Below are 19,779 nucleotides of genomic sequence, written 5' to 3'. Positions count from 1 at the left end.
GAGGAATCAAAGATGATGCCTACATTTTTTCAGTACTAGATGGTTTAATGAGCGTGCTATCAATGTCATATGTAAGGTCATAAAGGATATTTTTAGTAAGAGTTTGTGTTCCAGTAATAATGATCTCAGTTGTGTCCATGTTCAGTTTTAGTTAGAGTAAAGCCATCCTTTGTGGACCGGTCTGGAGAGAGGGAACAGATCTACAAGCTGTATAGAGTTGAATGTCATCAGCATAACAGTGGTAACTGAAACCGTGGTGGCGATTAAGTTGACCCAAAGGCAGTATATATATAATGAATAGTAGAGGTCCAAGAACCGAATATGAAGTAAGCCAGGATTTCATTCCTTCACTCACTGCCGTCATTCACTCCCTTCTACTCCGCCTTCTTAACCCTCCTCTCCTTCTGTCCATCCTTCGTTCCCCTACCTTGTGTCCATCCTTCACTCCCCAAGTTTCTGTCCTTTACTCCCTTTCTTCTATCCTTCACTCACTGCCCTCTTTCACTCCCCTTCCGCCCTACCCTCTTACACTCCTCTCATCTTGTCCATCTTTCACTGCCTTCCTTCATCCTTCCCTCACTCCTTCACTGTTTATTTATGTGGGCCTTCTGTATTTGTGTGGGCTTTCTATTAAAATACATTCCACTTAAACATTCTGCTAAACTTTTCTTTTTGTAATATATATATATTATATTATGTATATATGTGTGTGTGTGTGTTAAATCAATACTGATTTTGCTGTGTACACACACACACACACATAAATAAATATGTATGTGTGTGTATGTATGTATGTATGTATGTGTGTGTATATATATATATATATATATATATATATATATATATATATATATATATATATATATATATATATATATATAAAATGTATAACAGATTACTATCATCAAAGCAGTGTGAAATGTAAAACTATTTCCTAAATCTGTCTTGTCCTTAGGATGTGATCCTGACCAGTGGATGTAGCCAGGCTATAGAGTTGGCCATCAGTGTGCTGTGTAATCCAGGAGACAACATCCTGATTCCTTGCCCTGGATTCTCTCTCTACAAAACCTTGGCTGTGTCGATGGGCATCCAGGTCAAACTGTACAACCTACTGGTACGTAACTGTAGCAAAAAGACACCGTTCAATAGAGTTTAACACTAAGGAGTTTTTTTTGGAGGAATCAGGAAAGAGTGTGATATCTGTGGTGTTCATATATTCATACAGGCGTCACATATGGCACTGATACATCATGGGGAATGATTTCTGCTGTAATCCTGCATATATCCGTCCTCATAGGAACCAGCCAAATTCATTGTTGAATTCAATGTTGAACCAGCCCAACACTGTGGAGACAACGTATACAGCGTGGCATTTTCACTGGATAAAAATAAACCTGAAACTACGCAAAACTGTTTCTCAATTACTTTGCTTGGAGACACATGGCTGATTCAGAGTGCTCATTATAAAGCCTACCCAACCAGAGCTACCTGAGCCACAAAGGAGAGAGAGAGAGAGAGAGAGAGAAAGAGACAGAGAAACAAGCAGGGAAAAATATTTAGAGCAGGCAGGGGGGAAGAAACAGGAGGAGGGAGGAGAAGGTAAAAGAAAGGAGAGAGCACAAACACAAACAAAAGCAGAAATTCGACTCTTGCGTGAAAGCTGTACTCACAGATTTGGTATGTTCGGGTCGAGGGGCGATCACCGGTGGCGGCGTGGCCTCATCCTCATCTTCGTCCTCGGATACGGTTGCTACGGCGGGGGTTTCCGACACAGCTTTGGAGTTCTGTCGGCGGAAAGGGAGGCTGAGTAGGCAGACACTAAACTCTAGCTTCACCTCGAATAAATCGCGGCGTGTCACCATTTAGATCTGACAACTGCTGGCCTACATCATCCGCGTTACAAGTCAGAAACGTAAGAAAATATACCTAGTATCCGAACTGTCTGAAATTCCCTTTTAGGAACACAGCGACAGCCTCATGAGGCACAGCAAACACAAAACTTTCCTCTAAAGCCCAGTCAACATGGCATCCGGACAGTTCGGATGCTAGGTATATTTTCTTACGTTTCTGCACATTCAGCAAGGTCTGAAAAGAATAAGATGCTGATTCACAGTGTAGTGTGTGTGCCTGTTAAGGAGTGCGCGTGTGGTTTCAGCAACTGTGTGAGAATGTGCTGTTTCACGGGCTGCCATTTTTATGTGGATTTCGGGTTAACTAAGGGCGCCTTCTATTCAATTCAGTTTTATTTGTATAGCGCTTTTTACAATGGACATTGTCTCAAAGCAGTTTTACAGAAATATATAAACACAGGATACAGATTTTAAATGTATGAATTCATCCCTAAAGAGTGAGCCGGTGGCGACAGACATAACTCTGTAAGACGATATGAGGAAGAAACCTTGAGAGGAACCAGACTCCGAAGGGAACCCGTCCTCATCTGGGTAACAACGGATAGTGTGAAAGTAAAGGGAAGCTCATTATAGTTTTTATATGGAGGTCTGGTTTTTTTTAACTGATCAACTGTTCACTAAAGGAGACTTGAGTGCAAAACTGTATGTGGTAATTGCAGTCCTAAGGCCATACCAGCAACCGTAGTTCCAGTGACCACAGCAAAATTGTCCATGTGAAATTGAGGTCCAAAACCATTTCCATGGTACTTCAAGTGGCCCTCATATCTATTAGTACATTTCCTGTGTACAAAATTGAGCTACACTGATAGTTTTAATTCATTAGATATTTGGTTTGGGTAAGCTTCACACTGAATGTGCATGAACAAACATAAGGGGGGGGATAATTGGTGAAACGCCATGTAGGGTTGAAAACATCTAGTGAAAAGGTGAAGAAATCTTTGCCAAGTGCACACGGCAATAACAAAAATCACCCGAGTATGGGGAACACAGAGCCAGTGCTAAAAGCATTATAAAATAACGATATCAATTATATAAATAATATGTGTATTGCCTTCAGTGATTATTTTCTCTTTTCGTTCATCGATCCAAATATCCAGAGCACTTTCCTGCAGTGCTACGGCTCTGTCCTTTGGCTTGTTTTTTTTTGTCTACAACTCGGAATACATGTCATATTTGGTTCACTTCCTGCAGTCGGGGGAAATCGCTTCCTCACTGCATCTCGAATCGGTTGTTTCTGTATGTTCACCTGCCGACATGAGCCGCACCGAGGGGGTGGGGGTGGGGGTGACACACACCATAGTTTAATTCAAACATACTAAACGCAGTGGTTTATGTGATACAAATGAATAGTGCACAGTGGTGCTTGGAAGTTTGTGAACCCTTTAGAATTTTCTATCTGCATAAATATGACCTAAAACATCATCAGATTTTCCTAAAAAGTCCTAAAAGTAGAAAAAACATTAACTTTATTCTTCTTTACCCGTTTAATTGGGTTCTCTTTGCCTACTTTTAGGACTTGTGTGAAAATCTGATGTTGTTTTAGGTCATATTTATGCAGAAACGTAGAAAATTCTTTGGGTTCACAAACTTTCAAGCACCACTGTAGCATTATAGTATAAGCAAATGTTCCCTCTGTCTTTAGCAGTGCCTTTTTGTTCAATGGCAATAGGTTGTGCACTTGAATGAATGTAAAAGAAGATGGTCAGGTGGTGGTCTTCTGTGCTTCATTTCTGAGCAGAACACAACACAGACACTCCCATCTTCCAGGAACTGTAGTGTGCATAAAGCCAAATCTGTGTGAGATTTGCTCTCTTTGAGAAATCAGGATAAAACTCCCAACACTGACGGCAAAAATGACCCAACCTCAATCCCACAGAAAACATGGGGGATTTTTTCGGAACAGCATCTGAAACGCCAAAGTAAATTCTCAAGGCACCGGTGGAATGTTTACCTGACAAGGCCAGTACTGTTATTAAAGCGAGAAGTATTAGGAATGAAATGACGCATGAGACTTCTCTGGGAAGCGTAGTGGTACTTTTAAATATGGACGCAATTTTTTACGTTATTCTTTGACATATGAAAAAGTGTACGAGTTAACTATTTGTGCATGTATGTGAGCAGCCATTTGGACTGATGTTCCATCTGTGTGCCAGCATGAAGCTGTGATAAACCTCATCAATCCCACACACTCATACAGAAGCACACAAATTGTACTGAAGACTTACCGGAACACTGGATGAGCTGTAACTGTCCGAGCTTTTATCTGGGGGGGGTAAATAAAAACACATGAAAGAAACCCCACATGAGGACAGAGTGGAATAAAGTGGTAACCTTGACTATAAAGTTGCAGTATGCATGGTGTGTGTGGCTATGATCATCGCACACAATGAAACTCTCACCTGTAAAGCTCATGTACTTCTGGCTGTTGGCCGTCTCTTTGGAGTCGTAGAACTTGAGGACATCCAGAACGGCTTGAGGGTTTTTCTTCTGCTCCAGCTTAGTGATGTTTGACGTCTGGAGCAGACGAGCCCACTGCTCTGGCATACCCTTCACACACAAACGTCAAAATGAATATGTACATGAATATATATATTTTATCATTTAGCACTGCCCTTCAAAAGCTACATAAGATACTTAGATGTTTCTCGGAACTCAAAATAACAACAAATTACACCGATCATCCTGTTCAAAAGTTTACACCCCGCTTAATGTACCGTGATGCCTTCTTGAGCATCGGTGAATGTTTGCACCTTATGCAATAGTTGTGTACGAGTCCCTCGATTATCCTAAGTGTGAAAAGATGGATCTCGAAATCATATAGCCGTTGTTGGAAAATGCTCAAATATGCAGACGATGCTGGAAAAGCAAAGAATGTGCAGGATCTGGAGGATTTTTCTGAAGAACAGTGGGCAGTTTAACTGCTCAGGGTTCGATATACTGAGCCGGTTCTTTCAGTCTGAGCATTCCAATGAATCAAAGCTCTGACTCGACCGATTCGGCGAATACGAAGGCTCAGTACTGCACCAGATGAAATGTTAGAATATATATGTGTGTGTAAGCCAGTCTGAACCTACAGTTACATGCTTATCCAACAAAATCTCCAAATAGATGTGCTGTGTAATATCTGTGATCATACGCTCTTTATTATGAAATAAGATGGAGGCTAGTACGATAAACAAAAACATGGCCAAAAGTTTATGACTCTCAATACACGAATGCATCCATTTTCCGTACAGCGTATCCTACAAAGGGTCACCGGGGGAGCCTGGAGCCTGTCCCAGGCTCATTAACACACTATGGACAAGATTTAACATGTTTAGAGAAAACAGTGTGTGATACAACGTCAAAACCTACATATACATGTCTGCCTGAGATACTGAACAACTCATTGACGTGAAGGGAGATTTTTGTACGCAGTTTAACTGTGGAGTTTTACTTCCTATTAATCATGTACTTTGCAACCCAAGCACTGCGAACACAAATGTGCAATAGTTTGTCACTCTAATACTGTAAGTCACTATGGACGGTGTGTTGACCTCGATCTAAAGACAGACAACAATGCAGCTTTGTCGGCAGAGCTACAGATTTATAATTTTTTTATTTTTATACTGGATACATAGTGAAGACTGAACAGAGCGATTAAACCTCAAACCCTAAGGGGCAGCTGAAGCGACTACACTGTGTCACGATGCGAGCACTTACAGTGAACTCCCCGGTGACGGCATCAAAGCCCACATGGATGGTGTGCTCGAAGTCTGACGGCAGAGAAATCTCTGGACGCTCCTTCTTCTTATTGGCTGAGGAGGGACGCACCGGGGAAGAAAGAAAAGTTAAGAGGAGAATGCATGCAACAACAGCTTTAAAAAGGATCTGTTCTCATTAAAAACGGCATCTGATGAAAATGACACATTCGCATCTGCTGTGCTGCTTAATCAGGACAACAGCAGTGAGCTCAGTTACTTTTTAAAGACACGGTGGATGGGATGGGTGTGTTAGAGTGGCACATCCTGTCAGTCATCCCCACTCCTGTTTAATCCAGACCCACCGATTTCTGAGGCAGGGGGTAAGAAGATGCCGGTAGACGGTAAAGAAAGCAGCTATTTTGATATTTTCAACATATTTCAGACCAGATGAAGCCAATTCAGAAAGAGCTACAATGAGAAAAGTCTATTTTTATGTTCTTTGGCTTTAATGGGACGTTAGCACTTTGATATCGCTTTGCGTGAACTATTTCCGTTGTCCTTGAAAGCGGAATAAAATCCTAGCACTGTGGCATCCCGCGTTGTGTGAAAGAGCGCTTTCAGAGTTACGCATCACTATCCAATCTCCCTCAGCGGGTTAGATCGCATGCTCGCTCAAAGAGTCTAATCCAGACTCGTTTTCAGAAGCAAATCAGGCGTCTTGTACATGGCCTAAAAAACCTCTCAAGCGCTGCTGTAGACATCTCATACTCCATCCATTATTAAGACATAAGGAGCTCTGCACGCTCTCAGTTTCAGAATCAGGTTGACTAGAAAAAATGAGTAGTCATCCATCCATCTATTTATTTTCTGTACCGCTTATCCTCTACAGGGTCGAGGGGGGCCTGGAGCCTATCCCAGGGGACTCGGAGCACGAGGTGGGGGACACCCTGGATGGAGTGTCACACACCCAGTCACACACTACAGACAATTTGGAAATGCCGATCAGCCTACAATGCATGTCTTTTGACTGGGAGAGGAAACGGTGGTGGGTTGGCGGTTAAGGCTCTGGAAGGTCGGGGGTTCAAGCCCCAGCGCTGGCAAGCTGCCACTGTTGGGCCCTTGAGCAAGGCCCTTAACCCTCTCTGCTCCAGGGGGCGCTGTATCATGGCTGACCCTGCGCTCTGACCCCAACCTCCTGACATGCTGGGGTATGCGAAGAAAAGAATTTCACTGTGCTGTAATGTATACGTGATTAATACAGCCTCATTATCATTATCAATCCGGAGTACCAGGAGGAAACCCCCAAAGCACGGGGAGAACATGCAAACTCCACGCACACAAGGACTCAAACCCCAAACAGAAATGAGGCAAACGTGCTAGCCACCATGAGTAGTTGTGCAACCCATAACGTCTGAACAGAGCTGGAATTCAGTCATATGGTTACTTGAAGAGAAAAAGTGAAAAACCAGGTCCAATCTGATTTGCATGTTAAGTTTTTTTTTTTTAAACTTAACATGGGGGGGTTAGTAGTAAATGTAATTATTGGCTGTACTGTTCATTTCAACACTCCTAGTCATCACTCGTTCTCTCTCTGCTAGAGACAGCCAGCTGATGTGTGCTGTGTAGAGGTCAGGCTGGTTATGTAAGGTTAACTATTTGCTACCAGGAAGCTAATTAACAGTGCAGGCGTGCCTGAAACGCGAGACATTCCCTGCTCGTGACTTTGCACAGATTAGCCCGCTATTCTCAGGCGATGAAGAGGCTGAGAAAATAGGCCCCTAAACATCGGTAAGTAAGTAAAGAGAGGCATACAATATTACAGGAACCCTAAACAAAAATCTGTGTTTTCCACCAACCCAGAAACCTCACGTTATTTAATACTTCCACTTTGGAAGTATTAAGTATGGCAGCCTTCCTTTTAACAACCTTTAACATTTCAGTCTATTTCTCCATCCTTGACTCACTCTTATCTCCTCCTCCGGTGAGGATGGAGCGGATGGAGCGGTCCTTGCGCTTCTTGTCCTCCGGGTTGGGTGGCAGTGGTTTGGAGGTGTGGTTCATTGCGCTTGGCTCTTTGATACCGGATCCCATCATGGTGCTGGTGTTCCTCATAGGTGGTGCGGGCGGCTTGTCCTCCACTTCTCCGTTATCGGACATACCGTAGTGCAGGAACAGCTAGCTCTGAAAGACAACATTGTCATTTTAATTTTACGGTAAAATTAACACTTAAACATCGTCATTTTAGGCAGGAAAGAAGTCGGCAGAGAAGAGGATGAGTGAAATGAGCGGAATCTTAAAGTATAGTTGTATTTTTATACTTCAAACTCTATATTGCGTTATTTTGCCATTGGTAATGTGCATGTCATGTCATGCACCAATCCACGTCTTTCAGCTAGTTAGGTAGAGCTAATTACACCTGGCATCAGAGATGAGCTTAGCTAAAAATACTTGATTTGATATTAATTTCATATTTTAAAAAAGATGCACTTTGTTTAACACATTTCTACTAGAAGTCGAACGAAAGTGGATTTTACTGATAACTAAGTTGGAAAACGATTGTTTCTAAAATTGATACTGAATAAAAACACTCCAAGTAAAATATTGCTGAATTTTATTGCAAAAATAAAAAATACTGACTGTACCATGAAAATGTACTGTATTTTTCATTGAAATAAATATAGAAATATTAATACATTTTAACTATTAATAATTATTAAAGCTAATAAAATATATACACCTAAACTGAACCACAAAGTAACACCCCAAAAATAGAGACATCCAAAATGAATTAAAAATCTTTTTTTTTTTAAAAAACACTTCAAATAACACAACAAAATTAGTCAGTGATAGAGGACGCGGCTCCCACAACGGACGCGACTGGGAAAAACGATCGGTGTGGATTTTTTCAGATAACTGATAGTTCCAGCAATCGGTCACGCAAACGCTCTACAACCTCTATTACAGACACATGACTGCTAATCAAAGCAGTGAAGAAACGTTTAGCTACAAAACAGGTGGTTTATTTAAATCAGCAGTTTGGCCAAAACTGCAATTGATCTTCCATGATCTTTGGTTTTGGAGCTTTGGAGCTAGCTTGTGTAGCTAACAAGCAACAGAAGTCATTTCTCATCCCAAATTTTTTCAATGGATTCAGAATCAAATCTCAGAAAGGTTCCAGCATTCCCACTGTGTCATCTTGTTCAAATTTATTCACATTATGGAAAAATTCTGCTTCTGGTTACTCAAGACGTTTACAAAATTATTCCCTAATCCACATGAGCATGACTTGTTAGCCCTTGTTGCTTGTTGAGCTAAGAAGAATCTATAGACTGCTTCTACGTGTGTCTGGCAGAAGGCTTTGAGAAGTCTCCTGTAAACATGTAGGTGTTCAAGAATTCCTGTACTAGCTGTTATTCACCTCAGTCTTCAAATGAACAGCATATTTTGAAGCCACCTCACAAACGATGCCATCAGTTTAATCCTTATAAACCACTGCATTAACTGTCCTGGTAACAGCAACCATCTATTTAAAGTGTGACTGCTTGCTCACTGCTAGACTCCACCTGACATATGTGTGGGTGTGGGTGTGGGTGTGTGTGCGCGCGCATGTGCATGTTCATTTATTGCAACCTCAACACAATAAAAATAAACCATGGCGGTTTTTCCCTTCAATCTAATCCCAAGCCTGACTCAACAAACGATGTAGTCATGACTATGAATGTGCTGTTTGTGATCCCATCAGAGAAAATCTTTCAAAGGTGATGGACACAAACTGTACACACACACACACACACACACACCCTCCCGAGTCTTCCCTCATTTCCTCTTCCACACAGTCACCTCCTGTGAGTTGAAATACAACGTTGTGTAACCGACTGTCTTATTTATGGCTCTGTGTTTCTTAGTTATGGGACGAGGAAACTGTTACAGCAAACAAACACACACTAACCAAAAACTACATAGTAGATAGATATATAGAGGAGATGCTTACAGACAAATATATAAAATATATTTATCCAGCCATCCATCCATTCTGTGTATCCACCTGTCTTTCCATCCATCTGCTCCAACTATCTATCCAGCCACTGCCATCCATCAGTCCATCCATCTACTCTATCCATCTATCCACTTACCTACTCTAACCCTCTTTCCATCCACCTCCTGTCTATCACTCCAGCCACCTCCTCTATTTATCCATCTCTCAACTACTCCATCCATCCATCCACCTACCTACTCATCTATCCATCAGTCTAGCCTATCAATCCATCCATCCATCCACTCTATGAATCAATCCATCTACTCGACTGATCCATCCAACCATCCATCTACTTTATTGATCCATCTATCCACTCTACGGATCCCATCCATCTACTCTGTCTATCCATCCATCTCCTGTTTAACCGATCCCCAATCTACTATATGCATCCATCCATCTCCTCACCCTAATCCATATCCTAACTACACTATCCATCCATCAATATATCTACTCCATCCATTTATCCACCTTATTCTTCTTTCCATCTCCATCCATCCAGCAATCCTTCTACTCCGTCTATCCATCCATCCACATAATAAACATGAGGTATTTACATGGTCCCTATTACTGCTGTAAATGTGCAGTTCTGCTGATAACCATGAACTATCCATAAGAGTGTAGCATTATGTACATTTTTCACCACAATTCCATAATTAAACTCTAACACTAATGTCATGAATTAGCTAATGTAAAAAATAAAATAAAATACTGTTCTGAATCAAACAAAATGGCTTTCTTTGAGTTAGCAATAAAAGGTGCAGCCTTACCTCAACACATACTGGCCTTCAATTCAGCCATATGTTTTCCAGTAACAACTCAAGACCAAAATATTGGAGACAGTGTAGGAAGCTCCTCTGAGTCACTGAGTGTCCTGCGAGTGTGTGATTGAGTGAGCGAGTGAGTGTGTGTGTTGTTTTTGAGGCGTCTGAGCCCTCCCTCGTGTGATGTCACAGGTGACCAGGTGGGTTCGGTTTGCGGTCGTCTGACAGACTGAGTCACATAAATGAAGTAATGTGATGACATATACACTCACTCACACACACACACATACACAGGAGGCTAATAAACACAGATGCTAAACAAATATACACCGACAGATTGATAATTTTCCTAAAACAACATGTCCTGAAGTGTTTCACTCGTCTTTGCAATTTGGCAATGACTTAATCGATCTTTTATTTATTAACAAATCATGCTTTTTAACCATTTTTAGCTACATTTAAACGTTGTGAACGTCCATGAGACAAGTCCGTCGACAAGTCAGCAGTCACTCCCTCACCACCATCTCTTCCCTCCCTTGAAGTTAATAAACCGAAGGACGCAGCACGTCATGTTACAGAGAAACCGGAACGAACAAAGTCCGCTGTCCGGAAGATTCCTGTGGTGGAAAAATACTGCGCTTTAAAAATCGCAGACAACTGAAACTGATAATGAAACGTCTCCTAACCAAATACTTCACCATATTAATGATTAGATGTGTATACAATTTTCTTTATTGAAATAACACTCCTTTTTCTGCTTTTAATAGTATTAGCCTCGGTTTATGTAGCTCATCAGCTGTATGAATCTGGTGGTTACAAATGAATTGAACTACTGTAGGAGCTGCTGTTATAGAAGATATATCAACACCTTCTGACCAATCACACTAGAGAATTCAAATGCATTGTGGTATAAACTCGAGATATTCAATTCACCAGTTTGATTTCAGTTCACCAGTTTGAAAAACATCACGGAAACATGTCAAATTAAATATCACTTTTTTATTAAGCAAATTCACGCATTCAACAGCAAAAATAAAATCCGTGTTTGAATATTTAAGATGCTGTCTACTTTCTGTCACCTGAGACAAGCTTAACAAACATATCATTCTAAAACATCTTGGTTAAATAATGTTAGGAAAAACGGTTTTGAATAAATGCATGCCGTTAAGGTATACTTACAGTATATTCACACTGTGTAAAAAATATGTATTAGGGTTGATGGCGATGCAGAAACTTTTGTTTTGTATCTAGATAGATAGATAGATAGATAGATAGATAGATAGATAGATAGATAGATAGATAGATATAATATGTATATATGCATTTAAATTTTTCCAGACTTTTTATGTATTGGTCATTTTTGTTTATTAGAAAAGGCCAAGTATCATGTGGTGCGACCGTCTGTACTTTAGTGCAATTCTGAAAACTTCAGATTGCTCGAAATCCTTTTAGTTGTTGTTTTGCCATATATATTTTGCATAATTTCAAAAGTGTTTTGCATTACTGACCAAATGACTACAGTCAGTGCAAATATAGGACATGAACATACCGTACTGTGTAAAAGACAAACACCCTTGTACAACTTTTGTTATATATTTTATATTTCCAAACATAATTTTTCAAACTAAAAAATGAAATGTTCCAGAAAAATGTTTGTATGTCAATAAAGAAAGCAACATACTATAGAACAGACACAATGAAGACTGCTGGGTTTAGCAGACCGAAGACTAGAATTTTTTCTACAACAAAGTGCTTACATGCCAAATACTGACTTGGTTTTATTTATTACTGTTAACTGCTCTTTATAATAATTATTTGATGTAGAAATTATATTTCATCATTTTTCAAGGCATCTGTGCTTTACAGAATTTCTTTGCATATGTCTGCGACTTCTACACAGTGCTCTAAATATCATGAACCTGAATTAGAGTACTGTGAGTAATTCATAAATAATGCATGTATTCTACGGATGTTACTGTACTTGTAAGGAAATATACTGTATTATATGAAGGGAAAATCATGGTCGCACCACATGATCATTTTGAACGCCATGGCCGATTAATGCTGACGAAAAAGTCCTGAATACACAAAATTGCATGTTTTCATATAAATAGATGTGTATACCATATTCCACAAGTTTTAACAATTGCCAAATACACGATTGTTATATTTTTTTGTAACTTGACTTTTCAGAGCACTTATTCTTCAAATCACCCATTAACATTTTACTTAAATACAGAAAAACAAAGTCTGTGTCTTCAGTGCCAGGCGTAATAAATCAAGAATTTCCACCAGACCCAAGGCGAAATTATAGACGTATTCTTTCAGCATTCCAACAAATTTAAAAGTGAAATCTTTAAAGTAATTACAATTTGAATGTGAAAGGATGAAATGTTCAAAACTGCAATAATACTGCAAACTGTAGGAAAGGCCACAATGCAGTTACTGTGATGTAAAAATGTAATACCAGTGCACAACTAGAGTGACGGCAACTGTAATCTTAAAAAGATTGTTACATCAATGAAGGGAGGCAGGCAGACAGGCAAACAAACACACACACACCCCTGTGCCAGCAGCTGGTAACAGCACGTGAAGCACAGACATGTCCTCTTGCCTTGAGCGTGTACATGCAGGCCCTGCAGAGGCAAACACTCGCACCTCTGTGAGAAAGTTGACCCCCAAATGCCCCCCCCAGCACCCTCTCAGACCCAAACACACATACACCACTTAACAACCTACAAGTCACACACTCAAACACACACCACTGTTAAAACACACTGACGACAACCCCATACGCCCCTGAGACAAAAGAGATGCCTCACATTTCATACCCAACTGAGAATTTTAGCAGAGTCCTGTCATCACTTAGGCCATTTTTAAACACATACACACACACACACACACACACACACACACACTCTCGACTGCACCTAGAAAGCAGACATGGCGGAAAAAAAAAACTCAAAAAGTTTTTCATGGACAATTTTACCTCTTTGAAAAAATACAATTTTGCTTACACACACACACACACACACATACACACACACACACACACACACACACACACACACACACACACACACACACACACACACACACACACACACAGGTGACTCTGTATGAAACTCTTCTGCACATAAAAGTACACTAACAAGTGCCAGTGTGAAACAGGAAGTGAGTCATGTATCCTTTAGCCGATGTATCGGTCACTGTAAGGCAGTATAGCTTTGTTCCTCATCTCCCTCACACTCCCACACCCACACTTCACATGAGCCGGCGTGTCAGGTGCTTCGGATTGAAGAATGGGCTCTTGTTCATGCTACGTCCCCATTACGTGCGAGAACTGTGCCAGACTGAGCTTAACACACACCAGCAGCCTTCGAGACAGAAGCCACAGTCCAGACACTTCCTGAAAGCAAACACAGGCATCTGTTCATTAACAAACACCAGGTGAGAATGTGGTGATGAGAACACACCCAGCGTACACAGTTCAGTTCTGCTGTGTGCGGATCAATAACGGTGTTCAGGAACAATGTCTCACACCACACAAACGTTCATCGAGGATCCGAGTCATTACGTGTATGTAAAGGCATCATCACACGTAACACGATCATCTTAAGTGTGCAGAAAAGAACTGCAGTAATCTGTTAAACCACGACTTCAACAGGACTAAGGGCTGTTATAATTATTCCCAATTTGGTCACTTGCCAGTTCACACCTATTAGCCAGTTCTCATTTATCACATGACCACTACCAATCATGGAGCGTGAAGGCTACCACGTGCTCTCACCGACACATCTTGCCGAACTGCTGTTCATGCTGCGTCACAGGACCGTATAACATACTCGGAGGAAAGTGCTATCCACCCTCTTCTACATACAGTCTCCTGTATCGGCTGTGCCCAATACCTATCCGATGGCTCGGATAGATTTTCCCTCTTTCCCCAGCTTCAGAATGGTTTGCTTTTCTCCCGTACACAGCTCTCTGGTCTTCATGTTGGTTTATCCTTTTTAACAACAAATACAGTCTTCACAGGCGAAACCCAGGGCTCAAACCAAGCCTCTTTGTCTACTAGTTATTTCTCAATAAAGAAATGACCACGTCTAATATTTTTGTCTCGTTTGTTTAATCGGGTTCTCTTTGTCTACTTTTAGGCCTTGTGTGAAAATCTGATGGCGTTTTAGGTCATATTTATGCAGATATATAGAAAATTCCCAAACTTGCAAGCACCACTGTATATCCCAGGCGTGGGAACACTGGTGTCATGCTATGATTTGCATGAAATAAATCAATAAACAAACAACTTGTTTTCTTATTTCTTTATTATCTCTTATTTTGTTCATTTAGGAATTTAAGCAAAATGTTTGCTTAAAATTTGTTGTTTTGTACAGGAGCGGCACGTTGTCTGGGTTGCGCGTGCCACATTCAGGATGTACGTAGTACGCTTCAGAACTGAGCTTTGAGTCATCTTCACACATTGAAATTCAACTAATCTCCAGCACCAAAACAACGAAACATAAATCCTTCCAAAATCCAGAGCTGTAATCTGCATTTATTGTGCAGTCAAGCTTTTTCAGTTCACTCTGCCCACGACTCATAACTGTCATTCATCAGTGTAAGCAAATTACTGTACACATCACCTGTGACTCAGTGCTGTAGACTGACTTGCTCCTGAATCACTAAGCATCTTGGGAGTTTTCCCATCTGCATACCCATGACAGCTGATGACTCAATATCACCTCCACGGCACCCAGTCCTGACTCTCTCCTGCTCTCTCTCCCCCTCAGTCTCTCCTCATTACTTCTTTTACTTATCAAGGTGTGCAATTTGAGTTTTAGAATTTCTTAAAATTTTCAATTCTTCCTTCATTCACACCGGATATCACTTATTCTCAGAGCTAATCTTCAGACTTCAGGGTTCTGTGTATGTCAGACCCTGTAAAGGAGGTGTGGCCTCTGTATGTCAGTCCCAGTGAGGTGGCATGGCCTCTGTGCATCAGTCCCAGTGAAGGTGCTGTGGCCTCTGTATCTTTCAGCCCCTGTAAAGGAGGCGTGGCCTCTGTATCTTTCAGCCCCTGTAAAGGAGGCGTGGCCTCTGTATCTTTCAGCCCCTGTAAAGGAGGCGTGGCCTCTGTCTCTTTCAGCCCTTGTATAGGAGGCATGACCTCTATCTTTCAGCCTCTGTAAAGGAGGTATGGCCTTTGTCAGCCCCTGTAAAGGAGGCGTGGCCTCTGTCTCTTTCAGCCCCTGTAAAGGAGGCGTGGCCTCTGCCTATTTCAGCCCCAGTAAAGGAGGCGTGGCCTCTGTCTCTTTCAGCCCCTGTAAAGGAGGCGTGGCCTCTGTCTCTTTCAGCCCCTGTAAAGGAGGCGTGGCCTCTGTCTCTTTCAGCCCCTGCAAAGGAGGCGTGGCCTCTGTCCATCAGTCCCTGTAAAGGAGGCGTGGCCTCTGTTTGCCAGTCCCTGTAAAGGAGGCGTGGCCTGTCTCTTTCAGCCCCTGTAAAGGAGGCGTGGCCTGTCTCTTTCAGCCCCTGTAAAGGAGGCGTGGCCTGTCTCTTTCAGCCCCTGTAAAGGAGGCGTGGCCTGTCTCTTTCAGCCCCTGTAAAGGAGGCGTGGCCCCTGTCTCTTTCAGCCCCTGTAAGGGAGGCGTGGCCTCTGTCTATTTCAGCCCCAGTAAAGGAGGCGTGGCCTCTGTCTCTTTCAGCCCCTGTAAAGGAGGCGTGGCCTCTGTCTCTTTCAGCCCCTGTAAAGGAGGCGTGGCCTCTGTCTCTTTCAGCCCCTGTAAAGGAGGCGTGGCCTCTGTCTCTTTCAGCCCCTGTAAAGGAGGCGTGGCCTCTGTCTCTTTCAGCCCCTGCAAAGGAGGCGTGGCCTCTGTCCATCAGTCCCTGTAAAGGAGGCGTGGCCTCTGTTTGCCAGTCCCTGTAAAGGAGGCGTGGCCTGTCTCTTTCAGCCCCTGTAAAGGAGGCGTGGCCTGTCTCTTTCAGCCCCTGTAAAGGAGGCGTGGCCTGTCTCTTTCAGCCCCTGTAAAGGAGGCGTGGCCTGTCTCTTTCAGCCCCTGTAAAGGAGGCGTGGCCTGTCTCTTTCAGCCCCTGTAAAGGAGGTGTGACCTCTGTCTCTTTCAGCCCCTGTAAAGGAGGCGTGACCTCTGTCTCTTTCAGCCCCTGTAAAGGAGGCGTGACCTCTGTCTCTTTCAGCCCCTGTAAAGGAGGCGTGACCTCTGTCTCTTTCAGCCCCTGTAAAGGAGGCGTGGCCTCTGTGTCTGTCAGCCCCAGTGAAGGAGGTGTGGCCTCTGTGTCTGTCAGCCCCAGTGCAGGAGGCGTGGGTTCTGTATCTTTCAGCCACAATGAAGGACGCGTGGCCTCTGTGTCTGTCAGAACAAGTATAGAAGGGAGGACCTCTGTGTCCATCAGTGTCATGCACAAAGAACCGACACAATAACAAGGCTGAACACACATACAATGTGATTATTGTGCGTGTCACACTAAAGAGGTGTATGTGTGTTCCGAATGCACTCGTCTGTGTTCAGGTTCAGTCTGCACCGAGCAGGCAGAGAAGTCGCTCTGAGTCACACTTCTGTCTGCTCAGCGTTCCCTGAGTCACACAAAGTGATGTCTAAAAATAGCTCCTTCACTCCTTCACTGTCTCTCCTGTTGAGTGTGTGCAAGGGTTGGCTAATGCTAACGCTAACGCCTCTGAACTGCTCAAAGTAACACATAGTAACAAAATGCTGGCCAACATATCCAGACATCATAGAAGTCTGAAATTCTCAGAGTACTCAAATTTTACACAAGCTAGCTGGTTATCTTTAGCGATCAGGAAACTGGTCTCCAGGAACTGACAAAAGTGCATGGACACTGCATGATTAACACGGTCCTGGATCATATGGGGTCAGCAAGAGCATCTGCCTTTCGTCAGATGTGCCGGCTGTAGCCAAGATTCGCATATGGTGCTTCACTGCTGGAGAATTCAAGCCGAAATACAAAAACACACACATCGGCACACACTCCTGAATATACTAAGAGCACTGCAGCCTTGCTGTTTACATGGTTTCACTGAGAATATCATCAAACCACACACACACACAGACAAAGCACAAACGCACCAATTAGCTGGCAAACAAACTGGCTACATGATGAACGAGTGAATAAATACTCCAAATAAAGCAATTACTGGAGTCAGACTACACCAGCGCATCGACATGCTCAGACCCCTTAAATTCGTGACATTTTTAATACCGTTTGGACTGTAATTCATGACCCTTAGAGCAAATATGAAAAACGCTGATTAAGCTACTCAAACTATTAACAGCCAGACCAAAACACAGGCATCTTTAACTGAAGCCTAAGAAGAAATAAAAAAAGAAAGAAAGAAAAAAAAAAAAACATGTATTTTGGCTAAAAATAGGAACATTAATGTCCACAATATACTTGTAAACAGTACAACAAATCATGGCAACATCAGTGATTGGATTTCACTTTTATATCGTTCTTGTCATACTGCGTAAAGCGTCTTCCATTAGTATTGGCACCCTTGGTAAATATGAGCAAAGGCGGCTGTGCAAATCTGTCTTTATTGTTTAAACGTTTGATCTTTTGTTAAAAAGATTCACAAAAATACTCTGCTCTCATGGATAATCAAACAATTGCAAACACAACACAGGTTGCAAATTTGCGTAAATTTCTGCGATCGCAAAACCGTTCAATTCTGTAGGGTCTGGGGGGTCGGGGCTTCCAGGAACTGCCTGTTAATATTGGAGAGTTTAAAAAAATAAAAAAAATAAAAAAAAAAAACCTGCATGGATCATTCCAGAATTCACGTGTCGATTGGCTCATCTCTCGCTTTCGCTGTACGTTTGAGTTTAACGTGTTTCTGCAGAGCTTCCATTCAAAAACGCATAATGATTGGCAGGTCTTAAAATATAATATATAGTCGCTGGATGATAATATCCATATCCATATTTCACAAGCCTAACATTCACAAACGTGTATGGCTCATGTGTTATTTTTATTAAGTCAGAGCCAAAGATGGCTCTTTTAGCGTATTTTGGAGTTCCATTGTGCTCTAATGTTAAAATTCGGAGCTCCTACGCAAAATGAGAAAATGCTGGCAGGTCTGATACAGTCTCTTAAACATGTATTTATTTTTTTTAGTATTTTAAATCTCACCCCGCACCCCCAACAGATCCTCAGTTGGAATACTGGCCGGGTGTAACAATGCCAGCTTAATACTTAGCAGCAATCTTTATATCTGAAAATAATCTTCAGTTGAACCTGCACCTCTCCATGTATTCACATTTCAACAAACTCTTCAAAAAGCTAAGCTAGGAAGCAAAAAAAAAACAAACATTTCCATCTAATGTCATGTAGTGAGGTCGACAAATATCTTGGCAACCGTCTCATGCAGAGTGTGTAATAAAATTTGGGGTTACCGAGGTTACATTATTTCCCTGTGTCTGTAAGAAAGAACAAGATAACTCCGCTCATGCAGTCGCATTGCACTGTTGCATATAAAAAGAAAAACAACTGACGGCTTGTGAGACTCCTTAAATAATGCGATTAGACTGAAAACCACCTTTTTATCCACCTGAACGTACTCTGAAGGGTGAGCGTCATTCATTCACGCTCTTCACTAAAGCCTTCGTGTGCTTCACTTTTAATAGAAATCTCATGAGAGTCACGTTTATATACTAAACATACACCGAGCAACTACTGTGGCTCTGTCTCACTCAGACACATGTGTCCTGTTGCAACATGGTTGCCTCACAGTGAACTCCCTGTGCTGGGGTTTTCTGTGGTAAACCCAGTCTTCTCCTGTGAGAATGCTGAGTGAAACCGATATCTGATCTCTTGTTTCAGTTGTAGACTCACGCCTCCATGAACAGGGCAAAAAAGGAAGAGAGAAGAACTTGCTGAACGCATTTTAACGCACTCCGTGCCTTATTTGTGATGTGTGCACACTTAATGCTCACATGATCATCATCATCATCCCATGCAGGTCCACCCCCACTCCTGGATCTGCAGGCTCCGCCCACATCTTGAGCAGGGTTCACTCTCACATCAAACCTACTTCTGTATTTATTTATTTATTTATTTATTTAGAGAGTTCATATTATAGCCTGTGTCCATCCACGATATGTGAATGAAGCAAGCCGTAAAACAAAAATGTGGCTTTGTGAACTTTGCCCGCAGCTTTACGCATTTCGAGCTTAAAAATAAATAAATAAGTAAATAAATGCTTTGCGTAATGACGTCACTTCCTGCAGCAGTCTGCCACTTTCCCATCAAGACAGGCATAGACAGCGTAAACTTTATAGTTTCTTAGGCTGTAATTCTTCGGTCTCAGCAAAGCTCCATTAGAGGTGACCTGTCAGATGAAATTACAAGACACCGCCCTT

General features: G+C 42.0%; 1 protein-coding gene across 2 annotated transcripts in view; it reads right to left on the bottom strand.

Annotated features, from left to right (window-relative positions):
* Positions 1–19,779, bottom strand: part of pak1 (p21 protein (Cdc42/Rac)-activated kinase 1) — a 69,841-nt gene that overhangs the window by 16,989 nt on the left and 33,073 nt on the right. Inside the window, exons 1-6 of one of the 2 annotated variants that reach the window (XM_017466690.3) lie at positions 10,397–10,541; positions 7,558–7,774; positions 5,613–5,707; positions 4,310–4,457; positions 4,136–4,173; positions 1,671–1,784 (exon numbers count right to left, since the gene is read on the bottom strand). In XM_017466690.3, the coding sequence (XP_017322179.1) occupies positions 1,671–1,784; positions 4,136–4,173; positions 4,310–4,457; positions 5,613–5,707; positions 7,558–7,750 (588 nt within the window). In that variant the 5' untranslated portion in view covers positions 7,751–7,774; positions 10,397–10,541. Of the gene's footprint in view, positions 1–1,670; positions 1,785–4,135; positions 4,174–4,309; positions 4,458–5,612; positions 5,708–7,557; positions 7,775–10,396; positions 10,542–19,779 lie in introns of those variants that run through there. The other variant, XM_017466689.3, reaches the window with a different exon arrangement.

This window comes from Ictalurus punctatus, chromosome 4 (genome assembly GCF_001660625.3).
Source record: "Ictalurus punctatus breed USDA103 chromosome 4, Coco_2.0, whole genome shotgun sequence".
NCBI classification, from domain to species: domain Eukaryota; kingdom Metazoa; phylum Chordata; class Actinopteri; order Siluriformes; family Ictaluridae; genus Ictalurus; species Ictalurus punctatus.
Note: the sequence above shows the minus strand (reverse complement) of the source record. Positions and strands in the feature narration are given on the sequence as shown.